Consider the following 15071-nt stretch of genomic DNA (forward strand, 5'->3'; position numbering starts at 1 on the left):
CAACAATCGGTTCACATTTATGAACAAATTCTAGGGGAATTAGGACAGGTCAGCATCAATTAGTGATCATAAATATAAGTCTCACTTTCTGAGAATCTATACACTACACTTACAGCATTATAGTTTAGCTTAACTGACCAGAGCCTAGTTGTTCAAAAGGTGATTAGCCTAACCACCTTTTGAACAACTGGGCCCTGGTGTTTAGAGCATTATAAGTTTGATATGTAATTGTTGATATCCTTATTACATTTTTTTACAGTTTCACTTCTTTTATTGTTACAGATATGCAGAAGATTCTATTTTCTCAGTGTTTTGGAGGAGTACTCTTCAGTGTGTTTGGCGGCCAACCCCTCATTGTCCTTCTCACTACTGCTCCATTAGCACTCTACACCAAATGTATGTATAATTCATTCTCAAGGACTGTGTCCTGCTCTCAAACTTGGGTTGTAAGATATGACAAGTCTTCTTCAATATTTGCATGTTTTTTGTGGAAGTGTCAGTTATAGCTTAAAACAGAACTTTGTTCTCTATGCAAAGGATAAGTAGGGGCATTACAGAACTTTGTTCACTAACAAAGTGAAAATAAAGCTATGCATTATAATGTATTCTATATCCAAAGTGAAAGTATGGGCTATGCATTACTGTATTCTATTTGCAAATTGAAAGTAGGGATGTTATGCATTACTGTATTCTATATGGAAATTGAAAGTAAGGGCAATGCATTACTATATTGTGCATGAGAGATAAAGGAGGAGCCATACAGTATTTTATTCCATATAAATGCGCCTAAATTTCCAGTTTGAAGAAAATTTTGTCTAAATGATTCAAACACCTACAGCATAGCTGTTGGTTAAATTTGTGTAACGTGAAGGTCATTTGCAAAAAGAACATAAAAATATTCAAGAACTTGGACAAATATCTGTTGTATGTTGCTGTTAGGACATCTCTTCAAAAGATGATGTAAGATTATCCAGAAAATTCAATAATCAGGAAATTGAATTAAGGGTCTGAAGTGGCCATATGTTTCTGAATTACCTTTTTGATTTGAGAAATCTTAACGTTTGTTATCTTTTATATTTGTAGTGATCTACAATGTATGTGAGGATTTTGATCTAGATTTCTACGCCATGTTTGCTTGTGTGGGATTGTGGAACGCTTTCTTCCTCTTCATCTATGTGTTCCTCAACCTCAGCAAGCTGATGAAGTATTCCTCAAGGTCAGTAATGAATACAGCATATCAATGTAAGAGATAGAAACAAAAAAGTTCAATTAATGGCAGTCTTCAAGGTCAGAGCTAATTTTGAGTTTGTCAAAGTCGACAGCAATCAAGTCATGACAATTTATTAGAATCAAATTCAATTGAAAGAATTTGTTAATGTCAGGATTCATTAACAGTATTTCTTCTGTTAGATAATAAACATGGGCAGAGATAAAGTACCTTGAGATACTGTGGATACATGTTGCTTGTCATTAAGTAGATTATGTACACGTATATGAAATTACTTTTGATGTGAAATTACACCACTATCAACTGTCGAAGATGTTATAAGGGACAATAAATTGGCAATACCTACTCTAAAGAACCATGGATTGAGATCTAATTACAGCAAAGAACATATATATAGATATAAGAAATATATCAACACTTTATAGAGAATGACCAATGTTTTTGACATTCATACTGATATGAATGTGAATTGGGATAAAGTGCACATCCATATTTCCCACTATGACCTCTTGTTCAATGCGAGGACTTGGATTTCTATTCTTGCAGCAAAAAATGTTTCTGTGCAATAGAGCCATTTACATTTTAGAGTCATATATATGTACATGTATATTGATTTACAAGAACAGTTTTATTCCCAAATAATTTGTGGATTTGACGTTTCCATATTCTCCCTTGATATTAGTCTAAAGTTATCAAAACACCTTTTTTTTTAATAATCTCATATGCTTGAAAGGTTGGGCTACAGAAAGTTTACTCCTATTGTATTCTCAGCCAAGTAACCTGATCAATCTTAAATCACACATTTTATTGCCTAACCCACTCTGAAAGAGATGTGAGCTCTCATTCTAATGCCACCCCCAGTCTGGTAGTGAAATGTGAGCTCTCATTTAAATTCCGACCCCAGTCAGGTAGTGAGATGTGAGCTCTTATTCTAATGCCACCCCCAGTCAGGTAGTGAGATGTGAGCTCTTATTCTAATGCCACCCTCAGTCAGGTAGTGATATGTGAGCTCTCATTCTAATGCCACCCCCAGTCAGGTAGTGAGATGTGAGCTCTCATTTTAATGCCACCTCCAATCTCCGAAAGAGATGTGAGCTCTCATTTTAATGCCACCCCCTGTCTAGTCGAGAGATATGTGCTCGCAATGCCACCCCCAATCTCATCGAGAGATATGTGCTTGCAATGCCACCCCAGTCTAGTCGAGAGATATGTACTCTCAATGCCACCCCCAGTCTAGTCGAGAGATATGTACTCTCAATGCCACCCCCAGTCTAGTCGAGAGATATGTACTCTCAATGCCACCCCCAGTCTAGTCGAGAGATATGTACTCTCAATGCCACCCCCAGTCTAGTCGAGAGATTATGTGCTCGCAATGCCACCCCCAGTCTAGTCGAGAGATATGTACTCTCGATGCCACCCCCAGTCTAGTCGAGAGATTATGTGCTCGCAATGCCACCCCCAGTCTAGTCGAGAGATATGTACTCTCAATGCCACCCCCAGTCTAGTCGAGAGATTATGTGCTCGCAATGCCACCCCCAGTCTAGTCGAGAGATATGTACTGTCAATGCCACCCCCAGTCTAGTCGAGAGATTATGTACTGTCAATGCCACCCCCAGATTAACACAGTTGTTAGTCTGCAGCTGCCATGATCTGGTTAATGACATTGATCCACTGAATTACAATAAATTCATCTTAAACAATCAATATTTCAGATCAACAGAAGAGATTTTTTCCATTTTCATCACTTTTGCCTTTTCTGCGGATGCCATTAAAGACACCTTAAAAGGTAATGCTGCAGATTCCTTTGTTCTAATGAAGCCACTTAAGGCTATGTAGTTATTACAGGAAGAATTGTTATTGTGACACATTTCATCATAATGATGACCCATAGCTGTAAAGTACAGGTGTAACCTTCAGTTGTTAGCCACTAGGAATCAAGCAGGTGGAGGAGGAGGGCACTATATATGGATTGCAATGTGTCTGTCGGTCCTTCCGCAATTAAAAAAAATTACAAACAACTTGTAATTTGCCAAATTGTCTTGTTACATCAGAGCTGAGAGTTGTACACAGATGTTATGTATGGATAATAAAATGGAGAGTTACTACGTTTGGAAAATACTGTATATACAGAAAACATGCTTGTCTAATTTATAGAGTTAGTCTGTAAAGGAATGCAGTCCATACAAATAAAATATGGTACATTACATAATTGTGGGCACCATGTACGTGATGGTTTGGTTGCGAGATTGGTTACAGCACTAATGTCCATCAGTGTTTACCTAGCTAATTAGGAGGGAGGAATAAGGGCTTGAGTTTGATCCATCAGGATTTTGAGGCCGTATCAATCAGAATTTCGAGGCCGTATCAATCAGAGTTTCGAGGCTGTATCAATCAGGATTTTGAGGCCGTATCTATCTACACAATGTTGGCGGGTATTGGATGGTCCTGGTCAACTTGATTTATGAGTTTAACAACAGACAGAAAAAATGTCTAGCACTGTTATAACATATATCTAGCTATTTCAACATTCTAATAATTGCAATTCTTGTATATTTCTGTAGTTACTAACTCACATGCCTGATTGACATGTTGGCTTAATACTCTATGGTGTGCCATATATCGAACATCAGCTTGTCAATATCAACAACTTCTTCTCTATGACCAAAAAAGAAAAGAAAAAAAAAATGGGGCCAGTGCAATGATATTGGCCCAGTAGCATACCAAGATGGAGTACTACCAAGTTTGTTCAAATTTATAATCTTGACCTCTCTTAATGTCACAGGGGTCAGATGTGTTAAAATCTTAAAACAATTTCCCCTATCCTAGCCAGGGTCAGAGTCAGAGTATTTGACAAAAGAATGCTGAGATGAAGGCCTATTAACTTTGTTTCAAATGAATGACCTTGATATTATTACTATTAAGGTCACTGGGGTCAAATGTGCTAAACTCCTTAAATGATTTGTTCCTGAATATTAAAATCACCGAGTTATGATATTTGACTATTGTACCAATTACTAAAAAAGGGTGTTAATTTGAGGCTGAAGTCTCCACTGCACAAACTACAGAGCATGTGAGCAATACAGGCCTATTGTGCCTCTTGTTCAAACATCCAGATTGTATGCAATAACATCTCTAGCTATCCCTGCACTATCAGTGTATGCTATAAATATATTCGTAGTTATTGAATTTATCTTATTGTATGTCATACTATATCTCTAGTTATAATGACGATGTTCTGAGTGTATCCTCCTTTATCATATCTTAGCTATATATATATATTCTTATTATCTAACTGTATACTTATATTTTACCCTATAAGGTCTGTAGTGTCTCTAGTTCTTTATACTCAAATTATACTCTCTAGCCATTTATACTCTAATGTACTCTGTAACATACCTCTACCTAATATGACTTTCTGCTGTAACAATACTCTATTGTTAATGTAGCATGTCCTTACGTATATCTCTGTATTTCCAGATTTTAACAAAAATTACCACACTCCCGCATGTGAGGGAGATACACAACCTGCCGTCCAATCAGGTGCCACTTCTAACAGTAGTGTTGCTAACCTGTCTAACACCCTGACTACTTTAGTCACTGTTGCTACTAACGACAGCGCCGTGCCGACCCATGTGTCGGGTGTCGCGGAGTGTCTGAGAGAGAACAGTATACTGTTCCTCTTACTAATGCTTGGCACAGTGTGGACTGGACTCACACTGTACAACTTCACAAAAACGTACGTATCATTGACATGTTTTCATTTTGGAAGAAGCTTCTTGATTTTTATCCTCAATTGTGACTTTCATAATCTGTTTAATTCTCTTTTTTGTTAAAATTTCATCAAATTAACTGCACAGAAAAACTACATTCACATTATATGTAGTCTCCAATAGCCTATCATCAGATGGTGGACTCTTCAAATCACCCTTCGTCTGTCCGTCGTCCGTAAACGGTCTGTCCATAAGCAGTCAGTGTTATCACAATTTTTTATAAAGTTCTACATGGATCCTTCTCAAATTTCATATGTAGTCTCCCCTTTATCTCCATTGGTGCATATTGAATTTTGGGGCTGACTGAAAAACAAAATGGCAACAAGCTCACTTAAGGCCGCAATCATTAGGCGGCCGTTTTAAATTTTGACAATTGAAGTTTGTTATCACTATTTCTTATTTCTAATTAAATTCCATATGTAGATTCCCCTTTGTCCAATGTTGTGAAAAGTTTTATTTTGAGATGGATTGGAATATAAGATAGCCAACAGGTGGCCATTTTAAATTTTGACAGTTGAAGTGAAATTACGGTTATCGCTATTTCCCAGAAAGTTTTTCATGTGTTTTTCTTGTTTTAGTTTAAGAATGTTAACATTATTTCTCAGAGATCTTGATGGGTCTTTCTCAGATTTGTAGTAGGTTCCTGATATTTTCAAATGGTTAAAAAGAAGAAGATAAAAGTGAAAAGTCAAATAAAGGTTATTTAATGATGAGTGCCAAGATCCTGTTGGGGTCTCTGATTTGTGAAACACTTAATCCTATAAATTTATAACTAAAAGCAGGAAATCTTTATCCATTTATCTGAAGACAAAAATGTAACAAAGTGGTTAAAAAGTCTTGAAGAAGTGCTTGAAATCTCCAAAACCATCTAGAGGAATGCTGTTTTAGTTTGTTTGCTGTAGAATAATGGCAGACCATATATGTGTATGATTAAGAACATTGTGGCATAGGTTATAGCTACATGTACTCACAACTAATAATACAATGTACTGCAATAAAATACCCTGTCATATTACTTTTCCTTTCAATCAAGTTAGTATTGAGTTTTAAAGTCTTTGACAGGAGGGCATATTATACTGAGCAGGTTCGGTCAACCTGACAAAAAAAAATTGACAAACTGTCAATCAGCTAAGCATGAAAAATGATGATCTAAGTGACCTATTCTGGATGTGACTGTACTAGTACCATAGCGATCTATATGTTATATATGTGTATTGCAGGCCGTTCCTAAATGCAGGTAAACGTGAGATTTTAGCGGACTATGCACTTCCTGTTGCTGTCATTGTCATGTCCATTTTTGGATCCATTGTCTTCAAGGATATTAAATGTAAGTGGATGTCATCAGAGGGGTACCAAATGTATGTGGGTGTGGTCAGAGGGGTATAAAATGTAAGTGGGTGTGGTCAGAGGGTTATCAAATGTAAGTGGTGTGGTCAGAGGGTTATCAAAAGTAAGTGGGTGTGGTCAGAGGGGTATCAAATGTAAGTGGGTGTGGTCAGAGGGGTATCAAATATAAGTGGGTGTGTCAGAAGGGTATCAAATTCTAGTGGGTGTGGTCAGAGGGGTATCAAATTCTAGTGGGTATGGTCAGAGGGGTATCAAAAGTAAATGGGTGTGGTCAGAGGGGAATCAGATGCAAGTAGTATGGTAAGAAGCTTAAGGGTATCAAATGTAAGTGGGTGTGTCGGATGGGTATCAAATTTAAATGGGTGTCATCAGAGATGTATCAAATGCTAGTGGGTGTGGTCAGAGGGGTATCAAATGTAAGTGGGTGTGGTCAGAGGTATCAAATGTAAGGGGGTGTGGTCAGAGAGGTACATGTATCAAATGTAAGTGGGTGTGGTCAGAGAGGTACATGTATCAAATGTAAGTGAGTGTGGTCAGAGAGGTACATGTATCAAATGTAAGTGGGTGTGGTCAGAGGTATCAAATGTAAGTGGGTGTGGTCAGAGAGGTACATGTATCAAATGTAAGTGGGTGTGTCTAAGGGGAATCAGATGTAAGTGGTATAAGTACAAGTAGGTCAACTACAGTCAGAGCTGAGGTATCAAATGTAAGTGGGTGTGGTCAGAGGGATATCAAATGTAAGTGGGTGTGTCAGGTGTATCTAATATAAGTGGATGTCATCAGATTATTTTACACATGTAGTAAGATAATTTTAAAGCTGTATGAATAATGAAAACCATCCATGGATTTTATATTGAAGTAAAAGGTTATTTGTTTGATGACATGTCTAATAGCTAACACAATGCTGCTTTCTGTTTGACAGTAAAACCATTTGAATATACGCCAGCTGAGAATCTGTTTAGGGTAGCCCCTATCCACACACTACCAGCATCAGCTGTATTTGCAGCAGCAGGACTTGGATTTAGTCTCTCCCTCCTGTTCTTCATGGACCAAAACATATCCAGCGCCCTCGTCAACACACCTTCAAACAAGTAGGTCAAACACAGTCAATATACAAACAAGTAGGTCAACTACGGTCAAAATACAAACAATGATATTACACCTCCCTGGTCCAGATTTTGACCTATTTTGAGTTTCCTCCATCACCCATCAGGTATCAACACTCAGGCCATTATCATCACTTTGGACCTACTCAAGAAGGAAGGAATAGCTGTTTAATTCCGATTTTGACTACTGTATATAATTTGTATTGAAAGGTACTAAATTATATATTGTGCATTTTTTGTGCAATCTTTTACAGGCTTAAAAAGGGAGCAGCTTATCACTGGGATCTGTTTGTTGTGGCTGTCATCAATGCTGTACTGTCTATCTTCACGTTACCATGGATACATGCTGCCCTGCCCCACTCTCCCCTCCATGTTAAAGCTCTCGCTGACCTTGAGGACAGGATAGAACAAGGTCACGTCCATCAGGTGTAAGTGACAACAAGTCAATTGCTCAGTGTTGCCAAGTTTTTTCTATTGTCAGATTGCTTTGTTTACCTAAGGGTAGGGTTGATAACAAAGTTAGTCACTAAACAAACAAGTCAACAACCATAGATAGATAACCAAAGACAGATAGACAGACAGATGGATAGACAGAAAGACGGACAGACAAATAGACACAGTACACTCTGACCTACATTTTGACCTTTGACATACATCAAAGAAAAAGGTTTATCCATTCTTTGCATATCCTTTTGCATTTGGTAATAATTTGACAAATCGTCTTGTTTTTTACTTGATTTTAATATTTGATAGAGAAATACTTTTGAATACATTAGAGTCGTCCATGTGCGGGAGACAAGGCTGACAGGGATAATCTCACACGTGTTGATTGGCCTTTCTATGTTCCTGCTGCCCTACCCAATGGCCTATATCCCCCGCCCAGTCCTGGATGGACTCTTCCTCTACGTCGCCATCACCGCCCTCTACGGAAATCAGATGTTTGATCGCATTCTACTTCTCTTTACAGAACAGGTGAGTCTACAGAGCTCTTCTGCCTTTTTATAACTAGCACAGCTTTAAATATTTTCAAATGTATGCCTATTTTTTTTAATGAGATTTTCTCCAGAATACTAGAATGTAACTAGTTTCGGGCCAAAATACTTGAACTCATTAGTATACTTGAAGTTTGATCCAGATTACTGGAATTCATATGTAACTAGAGTTTTAGTTTATTCTATATACAATAACTATTGATAATATCTCGGAGATACCCAAGTCGTACTTCTGTCCTTTGTTGGTTAACTCTATATTTTAGCTCCAATAACTTTGATATCTTATTTGACTGTAAATATTCAGTCCATAGCTACAGTCAAACTTCGATGTTTCGAAGTTCAAGGGACTTGCAGAAAAACTTCGATATATTTATTCATCTATGACTCCCTTGGTAATTGATATGTAAAAAGTAAACTTTGTTTATTCTATAACAATCAATTTCAATTATAATAATCTTATATCAATCACGCTTGTTGGCCTGGATGGAAGTGCACGAGGAGTCTTACTGTGGGATGAAACCAGATCACCTGGAGAAAACCAATGTGGTAGAGCAGATGACCCAATACCTTTTCACATCCATTCAAGGAATTGAACCCAAGCCCCCTAGTTGAAAGGCAAGCATGTTACTGCTGTGCCAACCAACCACCCAATTGATATGTATATATGTATACATCCTTTATACCGTGTATCATTAATGACTCACATGTCCTTGTGTTACAGTCTGCCTACCCACCTAACCACTACGTACGCCGTGTGCCCCAGAGGAAGGTCCATTTATTCACCGCCATACAGCTGGCACAGCTCTTCATCCTCTGTATTTTCGGCTTCTCACCGATTCCCTACATGAAGATGGTCTTCCCAATCCTCCTCATGGTGCTCATGCCAATCAGGTTGGTACAGATATAGACTTACAACTTCTGTTGAACCATGGGGTCTGCCATTTTTTGTGGGAGTGTTATCAATTTATTAGTCCCCTACTGAGAAACCAAGGGGACTATATGTTTTCTCTCTGTCCATTTTGTACATGTGTACGTACATTACGCCAAAGTTAAATTCCATAATTATGTCTGATGAATTGATACAAGACATATGGCTTCTAAGACCTTTCTCTATCTTCTGAATTTTGTTAGTTATTACCATTTGGATTTAGCTTTGAATTCATAGATCTTCATTACAAATCTTTATATCTTTTTTCAGACACAAACTGGTACCAAAATTCATTGAACACAAATACCTGAAGGCCTTGGATGGACACTGAGTAGACCCAACACTTATGAACAGAAACTTTGGATCGTGACTTTCATTTGCACGAGTAACCCAGAAAGCTGCTATATTTTGACCTTGAGTGTCACATTACTAAACTTAGAAATTGTCTCAAGTTGACCTCAGTTTGACTTTTGATGTCACCACAGCTGCTGGGGAGGATGACACCGTGTCATTAGAGAGAATGATGAGGAGGTCTCAGTGAAATGATAAATGAAGTGATGACTGTAAATGGTGCCAAATTTGTAAATATAGGTCATTACAGGTAAAAATATACTACAGCATGTTCATCTACATAACATTGTTTAATCGGGAAAGGTCAACCTACAAATCAAATTTTATAAATATTGAAATAACTGTTATTTCAACACAGGTATTTTTTTTTTTATGTTGTGCAAAATCAAAAATCATGAAGTCCTTTGTAGAAGGAATCTTGGTATCCGGAGTGTCACAATCATGTGAAAGGTGACACATGTTTACTTAAAAGGTGAAAGGTGACATGCTTGTATGGTTAAAATCAATCTCCTGTATGGTAAAGGTGACTCACCTGTATGGTAAAGGTGACACCTGTTTGGTTAAGGTAATTCGCCTGTATGGTAAAGGTGACACCTGTATGGTAAAGGTGACTCATCTGTATGGTAAAGGTGGCTCATCTGTATGGTAAAGGTGGCTCATCTGTATGGTAAAGGTGGCTCGCCTGATGATAAAAGTGATTTATTTGTTTGGTAAAGGTGACTCGCCTGTATGGTAGAAGCGACACCTGTTTGGTAAAGGCGACTTGCCTGTATGGTAGAAGTGACACCTGTATGGTAAAGGTGGCTCACCTGTATGGTAGAAGCGACACCTGTATGGTAGAAGCGACACCTGTATGGTAAAGGCGACTTGCCTGTATGGTAAAGGTGACTCACCTGTATGGTAGTGGTATAACACTTATGTGAACCTGTGTGATGTTACACCTGTATATAAAGGTGACATTCTGTACCTGTATCCCCAATGATAACATGTTACCTGTACAGTGACACACCTGTAGTATGTTCTCACCTGTACCTGGGTATAACTATGGTACACTAGACAACGAGTCCCCCGATGGGGACACCTCTACACCACATGGTACTACACGGTAATACCAACTACACTGTACTATATGCACACTGATATATACGCTTGGAGATGCACACCATTTTGTATGTAAAAGTTGTTGACAACATCTGTAAATATATGCATCTATATATCATTTTATCAAAACAAAAACTGTATTATAGAATTATAATGGTTATGCTAAAATCCAGAAAATGGACTCTGAGAGTACAAATTGTACTGGAAAATAGATTCCGAGAGTACAAATTGTCACAGAAAATAGATTCTGAGAGTACAAATTGTCCTAGAAAATAGATTCTGAGAGTAGAAATTGTACTGGAAAATAGATTCTGACAGTACAAATTGTACTGGAAAATAGATTCTGACAGTACAAATTGTACTGGAAAATAGATTCTGACAGTACAAATTGTACTGGAAAATAGATTCTGAGAGTACAAATTGTCCTAGAAAATAGTTTCCTTGTGAGAGTACAAATTGTACTGGAAAATAGATTCTGACAGTACAAATTGTACTGGAAAATAGATTCTGAGAGTACAAATTGTACTGGAAAATAGATTCTGACAGTACAAATTGTACTGGAAAATAGATTCTGAGAGAACAAATTGTCCTAGAAAATAGATTCGGAGAGTACAAATTGTACTGGAATATAGATTCTGACAGTACAAATTGTACTGGAAAATGGATTTGTACTACAGATTGTCCTAGAAAATGGATTCAGAGAGTACGAATCGTCCCATTTAAGTGAAATATATAAGTTTGTAAATATTCCGGGGAATAACTTAGTGCATTTTTTTTTCACCATATAGTTGTGTACAATGAATCAACCAATTAAAGTTGAAACTGTATATAAATGATGTTTCCCCATTTGGCATCTTCACTAGCAAAGGGTTCATATCGTATACACTAAATTCACCGAGTGAACCCTTGGCTAGCGAAGATGGATTTGGGTGACATATAAAACAGGCCTATAGATATATCTAGTGATTTATATACTATGTAATAATGCAATTACCACAAGATTTTATTATGTAACTGTTTTCTGAAAGTTTGTCACAGTTGGATTTGTGTGTACTGGGTAAGACATTCCAGTCTGTACATATTGGATTCCGTCATCAGGTAAAATTCTTGTACTGGAAATGCACTAAATGATTGTTCCTGACAAAACTAGTTGTGGAGCATTGTAGACACTAGCTGTTTTCTACATTTGTTATACTTGCTTTATGTATGTTTTCAACTAGATGTATTTTAAGTTTTACTGAAAGTTGTTAAAAAGCAGTCTAATGCACTAATTGCCATGCAAAATATGTTATTAAGAGTCAAATGGTTGAAATTAAAGTTATTACTGACAGAGCCTATGTTGCTTTTCCCAATATGGTGGCGCTATTTTCCAGAATACAATTTTGTCAACAGATTTCATAACCCGTCACTTCTGTTTACTAGATCACTGCTGTCTCAATATCTTCCATAGCATTTAACTATCCCCCCCCCCCCCCCCCCCCCCCACTTACACCTTATGCTGTTTTCCCAATAAAAACTTTGTAGTGCTTCCACCATTTTTACAGCAAAACTGTATTGTGCTGCCATCATTTGTCCATTAAAACCTTGTAATACTGCCACCATTTGTCCACTAAACATTGTTATACTGCCACCATTTGTACAGTAAAACCTTGTTATACTGCCACCATTTGTACAGTAAAACCTTGTTATACTGCCACCATTTGTACAGTAAAACCTTGTTATACTGCCACTTTTTGTACATTGAGAACTTACTAACATTGTTTAGGAATTGATGAAACAAGTACATGTATGTATACCAACAAAGAGACTTTAACAGAAATAAAGTCGAGGAAGCCATGGCATATTGTAAGAGAGGTTATAAATACAATTAGCGGCAGTGTAATCAGGTTTTCGATGTGTATCTTTATTTTTGGTAGCTTTTTATTGTAAAACCATACTACAGCTATTGTGCCATGTTAAATAACCTATATTGTGCCAAACAGCATGTTTGCCATAGATAAGGATTACATTGTATATTGGAAAATCAAGTCATTTTCCGATTGTGCTAAAATAGAGTATTGTAATGACTATTTTTTTAGTATTAAGATATAGAAAGATATAGACTGAAGGTTTATAAGTTTATATATATTCCTATAACGTATAAGGCTATATTTATATACCATATAAATCATAACAGCTCTGTGATATACTGCTTTAAAATAAACAAAAATAACAGATATATTAGAAGACGGCCAAAGATAAATGATATTTGCAGGACACGTTATAACATATGGTTATAATTGAATTTCGCCCACCAAAACAACACCAGCTTTAAAGTTTGACCAAAATGACCTGTCACATTCATTTCCAATGCCATGATGATTACCATACTTATCTAAGCCCCGATGGTAAAAGTTTAATATTCAAGTTTGGGGAGAGCTTATTTGTGAACTACTTTTAGCATACTATTTTAAGATTAATGATTCTGCAAAAATAAAGTAGGGACTTATTTTGTGGTTGAAGCACATTAGTACATTAGTACATTAAAATCAATTTTCAAAAATCAAAACCTCAAAGAATTGATACATATACAGATATACACCCCATGAGGGACCCAGTTATCCCCATAACCAGGCCTAGTGATACATATATACGCCATTCATCGAACCAATGAACAGGTGAGCATAACTATAAATGTAGTTTGCCTGATGTAAATATTGTAAATTTCTTAATTTTGAAGTTCAAGCTGACAGGTCATTTAGGGATGACCATACATTTGCCAATTGCTTTTAATTTATTGACAACTTAACATTCACCAATTTTTAATCCAAGATAAATAGTTTTAGGTTCAGTTACATACAATGCAAAAAAGTAGGGATGCCAACCATATTGGGATCATAATAAAATTCACAAATGCTGCATACAACATGTTCAAGAATTTTAGGGATTTATTGTGACACTTGCCAAAAGACAGATCCTGTTTAAGTAGTTATGTGACAAGATTATTTTTGTATCAAGATTATATAATATATTTGATATATCTTTCTACAGATATGCTTGATGTAAAATAAAATACCACTTTTTATACACAGATAATACATATAGTTATTTATACCAAAGAAACAGTAAGTAGAAACTTTATTGATGTAAGTACAAAAATGTATATCAACAATTGTATATTTTACATTTACCCTGGTAAGATACGTAGTTGCTTCCTTCCCAGGTGGCAAGGAAGAATTTCTCTTAATGTGCTCATCCTGTAGAGCATGCCTGATGTAGAATAAAATATTACTTTTTACAAAAAGATAATAGCTATTTCTACCAAAGAAACAAATTGTAGAAACTTTAAATGCCATCGATATAAGTATCAATAAATGTTTATTATTATATTTTGGTTGCCCTGGGAAGAGACACTTCCTATATGACTCAGCAACAGAGACTTTCTCTTGAGCTTATTCGATAGAGTACTAGACCAGTAAGGTTAGGGGTCACTGGTTCGATTCGCTGTGGAGGCATAAAAATGTCCTCTGGTGCCGATATAATGATGAGCGCCAAGATCTTTAACAATATTTCCCAGGTCCTTATGCCGATATAGAGGCCTTGGAAATATTGACAAGGTACAAAGCTTTCACACTTTGGTTGTTAATATTTCTTTTTAAAGACATTACACTGGAAATAAACTTGAAAAAGATGACTTATTGGTGTAGAGTTGTTACAATAAGTCAGGTATCACTTTGGCTTGTTGAATATGGTAATCAACAATTAGAATAAGTGTGTGTTAATAATGTATCTTAAGTTAATGTCTTGTGACCATGCCTCCAAGTCTGTAGTGATTATGTTTCTGAGTATTTCTGCTGCCTGCCTCCCAATTAAAATACAAAAAAATATTTTTACGTTTTTAAATGCTTGACTGGGATCAATAAATCATCAAATCTCGGCCCATTATCCAGTGGTGATGGTTACTCTTTACCAATCATTTAGATCTTGATAAAACAGACATTCCACTCCATCTCGGACCCCTCCCCACTGTATGGGGAATATCAGCATTAAACTTGTTCTGTAAACTCCCTAGCTCCACACCTGTTGGAACTCATACTGTTTGTTGACATATCCTATTTTTGTTGCAGAGTATACTTGTTTGTTTATTGGGTGTAAGTCTGCACAATATCATTACCAGCACACAAGTCTGTGATTTTTTTTGTTGGTTAGATTTTGTTAATGTTCTTAACCAATAAAATTATTTTCTGAAAGCATATCAGAATTTTATCA

General features: G+C 36.6%; 1 protein-coding gene across 1 annotated transcript in view; it reads left to right on the top strand.

Annotated features, from left to right (window-relative positions):
- Positions 1-15055, top strand: part of LOC117325973 (sodium bicarbonate transporter-like protein 11) — a 37536-nt gene extending 22481 nt beyond the window's left edge. The window contains exons 7-16 of the mRNA XM_033882513.1: positions 283-396; positions 1084-1216; positions 2941-3014; positions 4706-4964; positions 6219-6325; positions 7268-7436; positions 7706-7879; positions 8228-8423; positions 9165-9334; positions 9642-15055. Of these exons, the coding sequence (XP_033738404.1) occupies positions 283-396; positions 1084-1216; positions 2941-3014; positions 4706-4964; positions 6219-6325; positions 7268-7436; positions 7706-7879; positions 8228-8423; positions 9165-9334; positions 9642-9702 (1457 nt within the window). The 3' untranslated portion in view covers positions 9703-15055. The remainder of the gene's footprint in view (positions 1-282; positions 397-1083; positions 1217-2940; positions 3015-4705; positions 4965-6218; positions 6326-7267; positions 7437-7705; positions 7880-8227; positions 8424-9164; positions 9335-9641) is intronic.
- Positions 15056-15071: the final 16 nt, after the last annotated feature.

This window comes from Pecten maximus, chromosome 4, assembly GCF_902652985.1.
Source record: "Pecten maximus chromosome 4, xPecMax1.1, whole genome shotgun sequence".
NCBI classification, from domain to species: domain Eukaryota; kingdom Metazoa; phylum Mollusca; class Bivalvia; order Pectinida; family Pectinidae; genus Pecten; species Pecten maximus.